Here is a 16,697-nt window from a genome sequence, read left to right on the forward strand (position 1 = left end):
GATAAATAAGACCTTATCATCAATTATGAAGACAGAGACAGAGACAGAGATTCTCCCGCCTGAAACCCCTAGCAAACGGGAGATTCCAAGTTGATGTGTGCGAAGCGCGAAATTCCCAGGTTCTAGATGCTCTCTAGTGCTATAGCTAAGGTTTATTTTTTCAACATACAATAGCAATAAGTAAGAAATCCTTTCCAACGGGAGACACAGAGCCAGGGCGTTAGAAATTAAATCATAAGCGGGAGAATGGGAGATTTTGCAAAAATGGGTTTTCGACGGGAGATCTCCCGTCGAAAACGGGAGAGTTGGAGTCTCTGTGAAGATCCAGCTTTGGGAGACATTGATTGCTTTAATATTACCTGGAGATACACGACCTTATAGCAAGCAGTGTTGGGGAGACAATTATTTGTGTCTCAATGTTTTCAACTACCGTATATTATATCCCCATTCAGTCGAATGCTTTACAGCTGACATTGTTTACCTGCACAATGTCTCCCTACTGCTGGATCCAGAATTAGTTTATATAATATATATATATATATATATATATATATATATATATATATATATATGTATATACATATATATATATATATACATATATATATATATATATATATATATATATATATATATATATATATGTGTGTGTGTGTGTGTGTTTGCGTGTGCGTGAGTTTGTATGTAAAAATATATACGTATAATAATATTTATAATATAATATTTATATCGATCAGTGTCTGGGTTTTCTTCTGAGTGATTTCAATTCCAGGATCTGTTAAACACAATATTTCTTTACCCTGATCCAAATTCTAAAATCAGATGTTAAACCTATAAGTTCCATGTGCTTTTTCCTGGTTGTTTGTAATGACAGTTCCGATTTGGGCACTGTAATAATCAAACCTAATACACAACTTTATACCTACATGTATTAAGAATACCATGACGAGTTTATACGCATTGACATGTTTGATAAGTTTTCATCTTAGGACCCAACCTAAGTGGCCCCGTGCTGAATGAAGCCTGAATTTTGAAAAGGATCACCCAAGCTGCTTAGAATTACAAGGACAACCTCAAATCATTCTATTACACACATAAAAAACACGTTTGTACTAGCATGTGTAGTAATTGTCACGGGACCAATAACGTTGTTGTTGTTTCTTATCTCTTTTTTAAACAATATCAAGGCTGGATATTACAACGCAATGACCGTTACGGGCGAATCTTGTAGTAAGAGCAGATATCCCCCCCCCCCCTCTTTTTTTATGGGGGATGCTACCGACGCGTTCGTATGGCAAGCCATATTACTTTTTAAAAAGATTTTCTGATATCACGAATTCCCTTTCGTGATATCAAAAATTCGAATTTCTAATATCATGAATTCAATTTTTTATATCACAAATACCCATTGGTTTATCACGTAAAACCAATTTTTGATATCACGAAATCGAATTAGTGATATCACAAATTCAATTCGTGATATCACGAATTCAATTCGAGATATCACGAATTCACATTCTTGATATCAAGAAATACATTTTGTGATATCACTAATTCCAATTTGTGATATCATTAATTTACATGGAATTTCAGCACATATCTTTCGCAAAGAAATCATTTGATTTCGAGCATTAGTTTTGCGCTGAAATTCAACCGTAAATTCTAGCCTTAGTTGAGGGCAGAAATACACAGGGAATTCGAGCTTTAGTTCAGTGCAGAAATACACAGGGAATTTGAGCGTTAGTTGAGCGCAGAAATACACAGGGAATTCGAGCATTAGTTTTGCGCTGAAATTCAACTGTGAATTCGAGCGTTAATTGAGCGCAGAAATACACAGGGAATTCGAGCATTAGTTTTGCGCTGAAATTCAGCTGTGAATTCGAGCGTTAGTTGAGCGCAGAAATACACAGGGAATTTGAGCATTAGTTTTGCGCTGAAATTCAACTGTGAATTCGAGCGTTAGTTGAGCGCAGAAATACAAAGTGAATTCGAGCATTAGTTTTGCGCTGAAATTCAACTGTGAATTCGAGCGTTAGTTGAGCGCAGAAATACACAGGGAATTCGAGCATTAGTTTTGCGTTGAAATTCAACTGAATTCGAGCGTTAGTTGAGCGCAGAAATACACAGTGAATTCGAGCATTAGTTTTGCGCTGAAATTCAACTGTGAATTCGAGCGTTAGTTGAGCGCAGAAATACTCTGTGAATTCGAGCAATAGTTTAGCGCAGATATTCCTGTGGAATTTCATGTGTTATCTTTACATAGTATAAGCCGATTCGCAATCTCGGCGCGCATTGCATTGTGGGTTTATGTCAAAGGTCATTGGAGATAAACAAACTTATAATAATCGTAGTCTGCACTTGAATCGTACGTGTGTACAGTGACGATTAGAATTCAGAAATGAATATTTAACTATTTATCGAAAATGGAGGCAAATGGGACGGAAAATGAACGTCAGCTAACCTTGGAAGAAATCAAATTTTGGAAAGTGGACGCTTTAAAGGATTTTCTTCGCATAAGAGGACTAAAAACGACGGGTTTGAAAGCGGAGCTGCAAGCGTTAGTCTACAGCGCAGTGCGATTTGGATACAGTGTGAAACCAAGCGAAGTTGAAGAAGAACGATCGCGGTCAAAACAGTATGCAGAATTGTTGTTCATAAACGGAAAACAAATTCCAGATCCGTTGGCGGACCTGAAAGATGACTGGTTGCCAGAAAAAGAAGGAGTGAAGTTTTGGCCACCCGTTAGTTATTTTGAAATAGCCGAGTGGTTGTTAAGCGAGGCGCCCTGCCCCAGTGAAGCAAGTAAGATGGAACGGAAATCGCGTGGTACTAGACCAAAAACGTTGCAAGAAAGATTACTCTCAGACTACAAAGAGGGAAAGGCCTTCTCTTACTTCAACAGCAAGTGGCTCCACGAAATATTCTACCACCCAATTTCAGCGGAAAGTGAAGTTTCTGTGTTGAAAGCACAATGTACTCCCTCATTGGCAGTAAAAAACATACCTCACAGCGTGTGGGTTGCCATTGACAAGTCCTCCGGAAAAATCTACAGTGCCTACTGTAGTTGCTTTGCTGGGTAAGAATCACACAAATTATGCAATGATGTTGTTGCCAGATAAACTTGCACTTAGACTCTAGTAAATTGCTGAATAATAGTTAATACGAAGGTAGACTATATTGTTTGGGACTAGGTGACTTAGGTCTAGATCTATGTGCCGTACAAATGGGCATCTAAATGAACCGTTTGATTTAAAAACCCAAAATACTTACCTTGTCTCTTCTTGCGTCCAGTTGTGGAAAATTTAGGTTTTGATGAGCGCACTGTATTTTTTTCTCCTATCCAATTGAATAAGCAACTTACACACACTCCTGCAAACACCATGTAACTCTATGGCCAACACAAATTTCAGCACTGCCCTCTATCTGACAGATTGATTTATTTAATTTGGGGGGGGGGGGGGGGGGGGGGGTCCGCCAGTGCTAATCCCTCGAGTCGAGATCTAGTATATTTTAATAAAATATGAACAAGATCAGTGATCAGCATGATGTGAAGCACATCATCAAGATATAGAGTCTACATGTAACATGTATCCAATTGAAGGAGTGGGATGAAAAAAAGGATATTTTATCACTAGGGTGTACAGGACAATATTTTCCACAAGTTCGATAATGTTCATTTCTGTCTCCAACTATAGAAACTGCATGACACGTAAATTTGCACAGCTCATACCAATGGCTCCCCGACTGGGTAAGAGTAGGATGATACCTCCGTTTTGAAGTTTAAAACTATTATTATATTGTTGTCTATATATGTTAATTACATTATGATTTGTATTCTACTTTCTACAGTCTGGGATCTTCATGCAACCATGTTGCTGCACTGGTTTTCAAGTTGGATCATGCCTTCATGACTGGAGTGTCGCAAAATCGACATCTACCATGCACATCGAAAGTCTGCAGTTGGAATGTGTACAGTGGGGGTGCAGCTGCAGTTCTTCATGGCAAGCCAGTGTGTGAGATGCAGTGGGTGAAACCAAGCTATGGAAACAAAAGTAAGCATACTTTACTTCCTATTTTCAATACCCCCCCTTTTTTTTCTTTTTTTTTTTAATCATTACATTAATTCATCCATGGATTATGAGTAATGGTTAGGAGGGATGGCATATTTCCCGATCAGAATCTTATTTCCCACCTAATTGTCCGGGAAATATAAATTTCTCCCATTGACTTTCTATTGTTTGGACAGGGTTCGGGAAATATGACCAAAAGTGGAAAATATGCCAGTGCCTGATGCCTGATGGTTAGCATGATCAAGAATTGATTTAGACCCCAAATTTATGATAAAGGAGAGGAGTAATAGAAGGTAACTTTTTTGTTTAGAATTGAATTATCTTTCTCCCTCGATAAATAGGCCAATATTTTGTTATTGTACATGTATATTAAAGGCATAGTTTAACAGTTTCTAGATTTAAAAAATCTGAGCTGCATGGTCCTACATGCTATCAGAGTATGTGATGGGGTGTAAAAATGCACCTGTGAAAAAAGTAGGCTTCAATGTTATTATTTAGTGCTTCAAAAGAGTGAAAACCTAAAAGATCACCCCATAGACTACAGTACTGGAGTTATTATAGCTAGCGATAATAACTACAACTTTCATAGATATCTTGATAATGACTGGTTTTCTTTCATTATTTTTGCATTCTTGGCTGTTTTTTCATCCATCTGAACATGATTAGAGAGGTCAGGCTACACAGTTTTAGAATTTTTTAAATCGATCAGTTACGATGTTAAACAGTGGCTTTAAGCCGTGTGTTTTATCAAAAGAATTGGAAAACAAAAAACTACAATAAAGTATGAATCTAGGATGTAAATTTTTACTACTTGTTTAATAACTTCTGATATTTAATGAACTTTAAAAAAGTATATTTAGGTTGAAAGGCCTCTGAAGGAAATTATCAAAATTATTTATTATGTATTTTGGGGTTCAATGTTGATTCCATTTTTTTTTCTCTAATACAGGGAAACGCAAACAGCCAGTCAACACAGCAGTAAAGAGGCTATTCAACCCAATGGGAAGCAAGGCAATACCACCAGCAAGACAACTTGCGAATGCCATGTACCCAACTTGTGAGAGATCAACAGTATTTAAGTATTTACAGGATGAAGAAAGCCACAATGTGTCACCATCTGTGAACTACTCTCCTGAAGTAGACTTCAATCTGGGACAAGAGGTAGAAGTTGAAACAAAGAATTCAGTCGATCCCGACTGTCTGACAACTTTAGGTGGCAGGTATGAGACTGTAGAGTCGTTCCTGAATGGTTTGCCTACGTATACACAGGAGTAAGTTAATGTCGTGGAAGAACATACAAGAGGCCAAGCAGAAAATATACAGTGGGCAAAATTTCGTGCAGGAATGATAACAGCATCTAACTTGAAATCAGCCATTACAAGGCAAGCTACGCTCGATGATCCATGTTCTTCCAAAAGTCAGGACACAAAACCTATCATAGAAAGACTGATGGGTCGTTCTACTATTGATCGAAATTTACCGAATCTGAAGTATGGACGGATAATGGAGCCAATCGCAAGGAATGCATATGAAACAATCCAAAAAGAAAATGGCCACCAAAGTGTACAGGTAAAGGAGTGTGGTCTATTCGTCCATCCAATCAAGGTGTTTCTTGGAGCTTCACCTGATGGATTGGTTTCTTGTAAGTGCTGTGATGAGCCTGGAGTCCTAGAGATAAAGTGTCCTCGGACCATTGCCTTTGAGGAACCAACAGCTGAGAATCTCGACTATCTCACCATGGTAGATGGAGAAACAAAACTGAAAAACAATCACCAGTACTATTATCAAGTTCAGTGCCAAATGGGGATCACTGGACGCACGTGGTGTGACTTCTTTGTATACACCCAATCAGGATTCCATCTAGAGCGCATTTTTTTTAATAGAGAAATGTGGAACAAAGCGATGGATGTGGCCGAGAAATTCTTCTGCCAACACATTGCCCCTGAACTTGTCAGTAAAAGCCATGAACCGTAGCATAGTGTGTGCAGCAACTGTATTGAATATTGACAGTACTATGAATGGAATATAACTTAAAATATCTGGAAAATATTTATCATTCACACTACCTTTTACCCCTTAACTCTTTATGCGTTACTTTAAGATTACTTAAAGAGTGATATCGAAGAAAATGAACTTAAATACTTTTCTGAGCACATTAACCCTCTCAGTACCAGACCTTGCAAACTCCATTGACTTACTAGACATCTACATGCCTATGGTAATGAGAGGGTTAATAGTGCATTGAATTGGTCCCCCAACAGACCCAGCACCTTGGGAGAAAGGTATTGATTTTTTCGATTGTTCATTCCCAGAACAATGAGCAGTACTTCCTGCCTTTGAATTTCATGACAATTGTGCAAAATTGCGAACGTAACGCATAAAGGGTTAATGGCAGACAGAGACATTTGCAGCCTAAAATGTGAGATTTCTTCGGTTATTTATGTCTTTCACATAAAGCAGTTATCAATCTAGAACCTTGAATTAGTACTTTGTAATATTTTGTCTGAGCTAGTTCAAGGGGACATGACAAAGTCTCATCATTTTAAATTTTATCTGGTTAAAATGTTATTGCGATATCAGGCGACACTAGTTGATTAGTTTTCATACTTTACAAATATTGTATTAAAGGTATGATTCTAAGATTTCACACACATTTTGAGAAGAGTTAACATTTATTCATGCAAAGTTTTGTGACTTTTCAAGGTGTATGAACATATCAGGTTTTAGGCTGCAAATGTCTCTATCTTTAAGATATTTTTGCTAGTATCATTAATTTTCTGATTTTATTCATAGATGAAATGAAAAGATACGTGAACTTGAAATATCGAGGTAATTTTATTGGTCGTAAGCATATTGTGAGTTTGCACTGTTCAAGGAAACAAAAATCGTCATTGCTATACCTGCTACTACATGTACATGTACTTACATACATGTACATGTACATCACTGGGAAATACCTGTGCCTTGCCTAAATGACTGCATACAGATTCACACTCTTTTCTCATAGATTATTAATATCAAAATGCAATTATGCTTGCCATTTTTTTATGCTTCAAGAGTTATTCACAATGACCCTGATGAGAACGATGTATTTGCTTTAATATGGAATTTAATAGACGCTAGTCTGAGATATGGAATTTAAGAGATGCTACTCCGAATCTTCACACAACTCGAATAATCGTATAAGTCAAAGAAAAATTCTGGTTCAGATAGGTGTAAACCAGTATTTATTTTATTGTGTAAAGCAACATTTGTGAAAGGATTTTTTTCTTGTTCATTTGTATTCAATTTCAGCGAGGTTGACTGCACGTATTCGTGTACTGTTCTACCTCTCCCCCCCCCCCCCACCTCCCCCTTTTCTCACTTTTTTTTAGTGCTCTCTCAATCTCTCTCATGCATTCTTCACCCTCTCAACCCTTTCACTCTATTACTGCAGGCAGCTACTTATGACTTTAAAAGATAACTTGTGTAAGTACAGCACATAAGAATTTGAAGACTCAAATACAGGTGCATATTCATTACATGCATCTTTCTCTTTTAATGACATGGCCATATTAAAAAAAACATCTTTCAAATAGTTCTTTACATTCAAATTCATCATTCATGTAACCATTTTTAAAGGGAATTACTCAATGTGCAAGCACAAGTGATGGTGGGATAAACGTGACAAAACAAGTAGACTGGGAAAATCATGAGTGATCTATGAGGTTACATGTACATGTAATTTCTCTGCATTCTTGATAGCTGTTTCAATACAATGTCAGTATTACACCTACATGTACATGTAGGTAAATGTGTGTGTATTCTTCATTCTTAATTTATTTCCATCCAGTATCAGTACTAGACCTGTGTGCTCCCTAGATATAATTAAAGCAACAAACTTTAATGTACAAGACTAGTAGCCTGTAACAAAGTTTAAAACCTTTAAAATGATGGTAAAGGTTATCAGGTTTTTCATCAAATTGTAACTAAAGCCCACCGCGTACTATTGCCAAGATTCACCGGTCTTAAGACCAGAAGTGTGACGTCACAACCTTGTCAGTCTCCAGTCTTAAGACTCGGTCTTAAGACCAGTCTTAAGGATTTGACATGTCAAATTTTTTTAAGACTGGCCATTGACCCACTGTGCAGAAAATGTATGCAATTTCATGTTACTTCATGGCTGAAGACCATCGTGTAGTGTTCAGCGGGCATTAAGGTTATGTGTTTTACTAAATTTTATCGGGTGTACTTATGTAGATCTACCTCCTCAATGTCTGAGCTTCAATGCATTGAAGACTGGCTCACTTCTAATAAAACAAAACACCTGAACATGTAACTGAATTACATTTTGTTTCATTTGTATAAATTTCTGTACAGACTCTCAGTAGTCATGGAATCACAAGATACATACATGTATTACCAAGTGTGGACCTAGAGCCAAAGATTATAATCATTATACAGGGAAACCCCGTTATAACGAGGTCCAAGGGACCGCCAATTTTTCCTCGTTATAACCGGTACCTCGTTATAAACGTATGCATTTTTGTACCATTTTGATATGTGCAAATGAAAATGGGACCAGTAAAATCTCCTCGTTGAAAGCGATATCTCGCTATATCCGAGCTCGTTATAACGGGGTTTCCCTGTATACTGACATATAATGTACAATTAAGCCCCCCTCTTCCCCGTAGAACCGCGCCTGAATATTACAATAATTTTCAAACAAGTGTTCAGCATTACTCCCACGTGCCGAAGATTGTGACTTGGCCTTGAACCAGAACAGCCTGGTGGGCAAGTTCCTGCCCTGCATGCAGTAGATGGCAGGTTTGAATCCCACTTCCAGTTTTTTTGTGACTTGGTGACTTGCGATATTCATTACAGATCGAACATGCGACCTTCACCACATGAGAGTAATGCCGAAATTTGTTTAACAAATTACAGTTCACTCCTATTAAAGCTTCTTTATTTACTATACAGGGCGGCCCAGAAAAAAACGGCCTAACCTATTTTCCACGGATTGTTTTTGCAATGAATGGTATCAGTGGATAAGGTAACATCTGATTAGAAAAGTGACACCAAGATGAGCAAATTTGGTTGAGTAGTTTTCATTTTCTAGTACATTTTGTCAGGTAATGTCGAGCCCTAAAAATTTTCTCGTCGGCTAACCCTAAACTGAAAATAGTGGATATTTGAGCGTACCACAGTTGTTTAGGGTAATCTGATTCAGTTGATAAATTGTATTGACTAGAGACTACTCGTAAGAATTGATCAACTTAATCTGATTACTCTTTCTAGCTGTGGTACGCCCGGATTTCCACCATTTTCAGTTCAGGGGTAGCCGACAAGAGAACAATTCTAAGGCGTGACTTTGCCCCACACAATGTACTATTAAATGAAAACTGCTGAACCAAATTTTCTGATCTTGGTGTCATTTTTCTCAGAAGACGTTACCTCATCCACTGATACCATTCATTGCAAAAACAATCCGTGGGAAATAGGTTAGGCCATTTTTTCTGGGCCACCCTGTATAACAATTGGTCAAAGTTAAATGATAAACACATTAGAAACCATTTAGCACCTAAAAGCAATGTTAGGTGCATTACATCAACAGCACCTAAGACAATGTGAGATGAAATTTAGAATGGATTGAGCATTGATTCTATTACACAAGCCAGGATTTGGAATGAGTGGGGGCACAAAGAGCAAATATAAAATTGGCACAAAATGACAATTAGATTTAGCTATATTAGTGTACACATTCAATGTTTTGGTGAATTCAAAAATTTTTTACTTGATCTACAGAAAGTGCTGGATTTTGTCCCAAAACACAATTAAACCTACTAGTACTTGCAATCATTTTGTACAACATATTTTCATTTATAATTATGACAAATGGCAAAATATCACTATAGGACCCTACATGTAGTACATACAATACCTATATGGGAACAATTCAATATTTCCAAAGTTTTCGGTATTTTCTTTTGAAAATGATTTAACAAAGCATTAAAATTATTCACCCAGCACCACAAAATAGCACATTTATAAAAAAATTTGATTTCATTCAATTTTTGCAATTTACCATAACTATCTTGTGGCTTAAAATTACAGAGGGAGCGCGCATCAACTTTGTCCCCTGCCTGGATCCACCACTGTGTTGTTTTGCTGTCTCTTTCAAAGCACGAGAGGGGGGAAAAGGATATGAAAGAAAATATTTTCGAAGAAATACTTTGTAGTATATGTAATTTTTTTTTTTTTAAGTACAAAAGCAGTAAGACATCACTTTGAAGAATTGAAACTTTACTCTGTTTTGGATATATATGTACATCTTTTCCATTACAATTTTTTTTCAGTTATTTGACCTCACAAAAATATTTTGAATCATAGTCATGACATAAAACTACCACAAAAGTTTGTAGTCCACCTGAACATCACTTAATAAGATCTGGTTGCAGATTAACTAGAGCTGCACATACAATCAATATATCATCTGCGCTGGGTACAAGTGTGAGAGGCATTGTGTTGTTTAAGATTTTAAAATCTTTCAAACGATTAATTGCTCTCTCCACATGAATTCTAAGATTGGCAATAACTTTTGTCTTTTGCACTTTACTCCTTGTCATCTGACGCTTGCCTTGTGCAGCTGGTGGTATTTCAAGCGTAGCATGGTGCAAGAGTAATTCTTCCTGTATTGGAAATCCCCTATCGGCCATTACAACATCATTTGGGTCTAGGAGGCTTAGAAACCCACTTTCTCTGAAGATTGCAACATCAGATGCTCTTCCTCCGTAGGCTTTTGACAAGAAGGAAATATGCCCATTTGGCGTGATCCCAACTAATACTTTAATGGTATTATGTTTCTTATAATCTGACCAAGTTGATGCCTGCAGGTCAAGTGATCGTGGCCTCTCAATGAATATTTCCGTGCAGTCAATTATGGATCTAATGTTCCGGCAGTGCTTCCTAAATTGTATGGGCATATTAAGAGAGATGGATGATCTGTTTGGCCACACAATCAGAGGTTTTAGGGTCATTGCAAGGAACCTTAACCAAGTTGTAATTATCTGGGAGCATGTGCTGGATACAATTCCAAACAGCAATGCTAGAAACTGGACAGTCAAGTCTAATCGAAGACACATCAGAACAAGTAGAAATTCATCCTTGAGTTGCAATTTTCTCCTTGGACCAGATTTCTTTGGGGTACCCTTGAATGGACGGCCTTTCCTGCTACATTTAGCACTCTTCCAGTAGCTCATTGTCTTTGCATGAGGCTCTACAAATTTGTACATGTCCTCAAATGCTTGTTTGGAGCTGATACCTGTACAATGGTTAACATCTTTGTCAGTACTTATGTTCTCTGCACATATAAGTTTCTTTCTGCAGCTCTTTGGTCCTTTGTTTTCAGTTTGTCTTGAAATTAATTTGTGTTGTAACTCCTTGACTCTGTGTTCAAGAGAAATAATTTTTGCCTGTTTTTGGATGCAGCCTACACAATCACAACTAGGCTTGCAATCACACTTGTAAGTGTACCTGTGATCCTCTTCAACCTTCACTGAAGCAGCCATGCCAATAGATGGACTTGGTGTTGAAGATGTAGTGGGAGTACGGCAAACTCTTTTCCTAGATTTGGTTGGCTCTTCACGATCTCTTGGTGGTGCACGCTTTGGTGCTATTTGCGGTGAAAGTTTGTATCCAAGATGAAGTACAGGATCAGGATGCGCCAAGGTTGGTTTCCCATCCGGGAAATGTTTCGAACACACTCTATCATGAGGTTTGTTTATCCAGTTTTTACCAGTTGATTGATCCTTTTGGTTCATAAGCTTATTCCATCGCCTTCTGCCATCTTGATCTTGCTTCTCAGTGGGAAATGGGAAGAGATGAAATGGAGGATCACAATCACAACACCCTAGTCCATTGAAAGTTTGATGCTTGGAGCATTTTCCCTGCTTCCACTTATCCAGCTGATAAGATCCATTGCTACAGCCGACAACTGCACACAGCTTCATGGTGATTCGAGCTGAAGTGGAAGAAAAGGAAACAAAATAATTTACGATACTATCTATCCAAACCATCTTTATGTGTAAAAACTAAAATGTGCTGGCTCTACTGCCCAGCACACAAAAGTAGGCATAATTAATCATCTTCTAGGCCCAACTGAATTAATGCATAGCTAGTTGGGCATTGAACATGAAAGAAATATAACGATACACAAAAAAATATATAGCAATATAGACCAACATGTAAGGATTTTCAATAGTTACACCGGAAAGGGTTCTGTCAATTAAAAAAAAAATGAAGGAAGCAAAGACCAAAAAGTAGGTTGCATAAAGAAACAGTGCACAGTACCATGCCGGTGCTTGTCAAATCCACCACCACCATCCTGCGGAGAAGTTAGAACAATTGGAATTGTGAACCAAATCGACTGCTCCCCGCAGAATGGGGGAATCAGGCACTGTGCATGGTTATGCAATATTACTTGCAAGCCTCTTTCATGCTCTGACGCTAGACATAGATCTGATGACTCACTCTCCACAAATGTAAACAAGATGCTAAGACATACACGCACACCGTACACAATATTAAACATAACAACTTTACACTCACACCTTCAACATCTTTCTCACAGTGACAAAAAAATGTGCTCTCTCATCCAAAGACTCCCATTTAATTAAGGTTTTACAATAACATGTCATACTCATACTATAGGCTGAGTTTACACGTAGATCTATAGTCTTCTCTAGACCACTTCTACAAGTACAAGGTCAAATTACAAGTAATATGACCTTATACGGGCACGAACGTAAAATACAGTGGCATTTGTTTGAGTGCACACTCGTGTACAAAAGTCCCAAAACCGTACGGGATCATTTTGGTGACTATGGAATTAAAGTAGGTATAATTTTTTTTTCTTTTAACATTTGGATGTTACTGTTAGCTTATGTTTTCAGCACTTTCTGGATGTTTGATATTGATGTAAACTAACAATGAATTTGAATTTGCAAAAAGTAATTTAAAAGAGTAAATATTTGAAGCAAATATTCATGAAGAAAAGGTGGTGTCATTTACCATTACTGGGTATAGTAAGTGCTCTATGAGTGCTCTAGACCTAACAGTCTACATAACAATCAAATCGACAGAATTCAGAATTCAAACATAAGAGTATTTTTGTCAAAAATCCAATTAATGCAATCTCAAACATCAGTTCCTGGCCTGTACGTAACCATGAATAAATATTGCACCTGAAAACATATTCAACATTAGGCCTAGAAATCTATGCCATTTATAGAAGTTAGAACCTCATTCTTAACAACACTAACAGTCCCATCCATTATCTTTAATATGTGATGTTTTGTCTGAAAGCCACGTTATCCGGCCTACCTGTCCTAGCCTGGACCTAGCCCCGGGGACCGCGCCGCTTCGTGCGACGGCTGTCGCAGTTAGCCTGGACCTAGTCTAAAACTGACTATGATTGAAGATCGTCTAAAATCTCACAACGCAAAAAAATAAAAAAAATAAAAAAAATAAAAAAAAATACATGATTCATTAATATAGGAATATATAGATAAACAGATTATCAAAGGCCTAGAGTCAAGATTCACAGAATGTCGGCAAAAATTACCGTTCGTTGGTCCGCCAACATCCACAATGCATTCACGAATCACCTGTCGATTCGATCGCCCGGCCCGAGCCGCGCACGCATTGACTGTTTGGTTAATTTATCTCCAAACCCGATTTTCTCGCGCATGCGCAGTTACAACTGCGAAAAGGCTTATACATATAACGATAGTTAGGAATTGGTTTTAAAATAATCGATAAAAATAAATCGTTTAGCAACATATCTAAAATGCCATTATTGATATGTTGTCAATTACTTCAAAGTCACAAGGATTATATTCTTATTTTTTCCATTTCTCGCCACTGATTTGGCAGAGACTGGTTGACTTACAACTTTTGTTGGCGTTTCTCTTTACTCTGTCACGTGAAAGATACTCTCTCCCGACCTCCCCCTGTTACTCCTCCGAGTTAATAAGAGAAATTTCTCATTGCGCAGATTAACAAAATTGAAGTCCTTCGTACCACTGCTTTTTTCTTACTACAAATTCTAACTGTTTGTTTGCCATGCATACCGCTGCATAAACTCCTCATAAGATCTGGATAGGCCCTATCTTCACTCTTCTTGCTCTGGTCTGAAGACTTTTGGGCTTGTGCATTCCAGTTTTGTTCTCCCCGGTTTTGGTTCTCGAATAAACTTTCCTATAATAAATTACACTTTAAATTATTTTACAAAATCATGAACATATTGGGGCAGGCAAACTGTACACCTTACACTACTGGTCTTAATGGATACACCCCTTTGTTCTGGAGGACTGATTTTGAGGAGTGAGAAAATGTCTTTAGGAGAAACACGTTGCTTTATGTGACCACCAGCCGACACCAGTGGTGGACATTAAATTGGCAAGTTTACGACTCCCTCTCGCACCCGCGTGACTCACAGTCTCTCTCTCTCTCTCCCTCTCCGCTGCTGACATACACAGACCAGAGGGCTGATTGCCCTCGGTCGGTCCTCCGCAATCCAAACACATGGTATATGTTTTTATAACACACATACACATACAACCACACATAATTATCATCGATTTGGTGGAAGAGTCTTACTGTAAAGGGATTTACCACATGAAAAATGTATCATAATTAACAATAATGTAGTAATAGATGACAATTTGAGGACCAAAACGATGAATTAAATGTAGGCCCTAAGTGAACATAGTATCATTGAATTCGTGATAACATGTTGCAAAACAATTGATTTGTATCAATAATTCATCGAATATACCTTGACGATCATTTAGGGAATGATGGATGTGTAAATCTCTCATATATATATAGTTATTGGTATTTTGAACATTGTTCTAAAAAAAAGTCAGCAGTAGTATACCTTCCATCTGAATATCAGCTCAAAAGTAATGTTCCAATTCCCAGTGTATTTCTGCGCTAAAAAAAACAAAACAAACAAAACCGCTCGAATTCACAGTTGAATTCCAGGGTAAAACTAACGCTCGAATTCCCTTTGTGTTTCTGCGCTAAACTAATGCTCGTATTCACAGCGATTTTCTGCACTGAACTAACGCTCGAAATCCCTGTGTATTTCTGCGCTCAACTAACGCTCGAATTCACTTTGTATTTCTGCGCTAAACTAATGCTCGAATTCACAGCGATTTTCTGCACTGAACTAACTCTCGAAATCCCTGTGTATTTCTGCGCTCAACTAACGCTCGAATTCACAGTTGAATTTCAGCGCAAAACTAATGCTCGAATTCACTTTGTATTTCTGCGCTCAACTAACGCTCGAATTCACAGGGATTTACTGCACTGAACTAACGCTCGAATTCCCTTTGTATTTCTGCGCTCAACTAACGCTCGAATTCGATCACAGTTGAATTTCAGCGCAAAACTAACGCTCGAATTCACTTTGTATTTCTGCGCTCAACTAATGCTCGAATTCACAGGGATCCCGCACTGCACTGAACTAACGCTCGAATTCCCTTTGTATTTCTGCGCTCAACTAACGCTCGAATTCACAGCTGAATTTCAGCGCAAAACTAACGCTCGAATTCACTTTGTATTTCTGCGCTCAACTAACGCTCGAATTCACAGGGATTTACTGCACTGAACTAACGCTCGAATTCCCCGTGTATTTCTGCGCTCAACTAACGTTCGAATTCACAGTTGAATTTCAGCGCAAAACTAACGCTCGAATTCCCTGTGAATTACTGATATCACAAATTCGATTTTGTGATATCAATAATTCAATTCGTGATATCACAAAATGGAATTTGTGATATCAGAAATTCGCATTTGTGATATCACAAATAAGAATTCTTGATATCACAAATTCAAATTAGTGATATCACAAATTTATTTCGTGATATCACAAATTCGAATTTGTGATATCAAAAAATCATTTTGTGATATCACGAATTACCATTGGTTTTTCACGTGAAACCTATTTTTGATATCAAGAATTCGAATGTCTGATATCACAAATTCATTTAGTGATATCTCAAATTGAATTTTAGATATCACAAACTCGAATTTCTGATATCACAAATTGAATTTGTGATATCAAGAATGGATTTTTTGATATCACAAATTTGATTTCTTGATATCACAAATTAAGTTCATGTGCTACACTTACGGCAATTTGTGATATCACAAATTTAATTCTTGATATCACAAATTGAATTCTTGATATCAAAAATTTGATTTTTTGATATCACAAAATGGAATTTGTGATATCAGAAATTAACTTTAAATGTAAAAAAGGCTTGCCATACGTTCGTGCGTTTCAATGGGAGCGGGCCTATACAACTTGGCCACCGTGGACTTGACTGATCTACTTTTATCCAAACGACGTCAAGAAACTCGTTCATATTTTGGGAGAAGTTGCCCAATAAACATTGCAAGAAATTTGGTATACGAGATTCAAGAAATGCCACCTTTTTTCAGTTGTGATATGCCGCGCTGATAAATATTGAAAAGGGATCACATTACCACGTATCTTTTAAAGAATTCCAAGTTTGAGAGGCTTCTTGTATTGTGAGGCGATACGAAAGCAAAAGGACTTCAGGTATATCTATCTTTTAA

General features: G+C 37.5%; 2 protein-coding genes across 2 annotated transcripts; one reads left to right on the forward strand and one right to left on the reverse strand.

Annotated features, from left to right (window-relative positions):
- Positions 1-1,205: 1,205 nt before the first annotated feature.
- On the forward strand, positions 1,206-5,345 carry LOC139728362 (uncharacterized). The gene is made up of 5 exons (XM_071639307.1): positions 1,206-1,230; positions 2,128-2,163; positions 2,488-3,076; positions 3,850-4,052; positions 5,020-5,345. Exons 1-5 carry the CDS (start codon positions 1,206-1,208, stop codon positions 5,343-5,345), a joined length of 1,179 nt encoding a protein of 392 aa, XP_071495408.1.
- Positions 5,346-8,550: 3,205 nt separating this feature from the next.
- LOC139728368 (uncharacterized) lies at positions 8,551-12,234 on the reverse strand. The gene has a single exon (XM_071639312.1). It carries the CDS (start codon positions 12,122-12,124, stop codon positions 10,484-10,486), a length of 1,641 nt encoding a protein of 546 aa, XP_071495413.1. The 5' UTR covers positions 12,125-12,234; the 3' UTR covers positions 8,551-10,483.
- Between the last annotated feature and the right edge of the window lie 4,463 nt (positions 12,235-16,697).

The sequence above is a fragment of the Diadema antillarum genome, unplaced genomic scaffold, assembly GCF_040938485.1.
Source record: "Diadema antillarum isolate AM-2024a unplaced genomic scaffold, OU_Dant_1.0 seq00000175_RagTag, whole genome shotgun sequence".
Taxonomy (NCBI): domain Eukaryota; kingdom Metazoa; phylum Echinodermata; class Echinoidea; order Diadematoida; family Diadematidae; genus Diadema; species Diadema antillarum.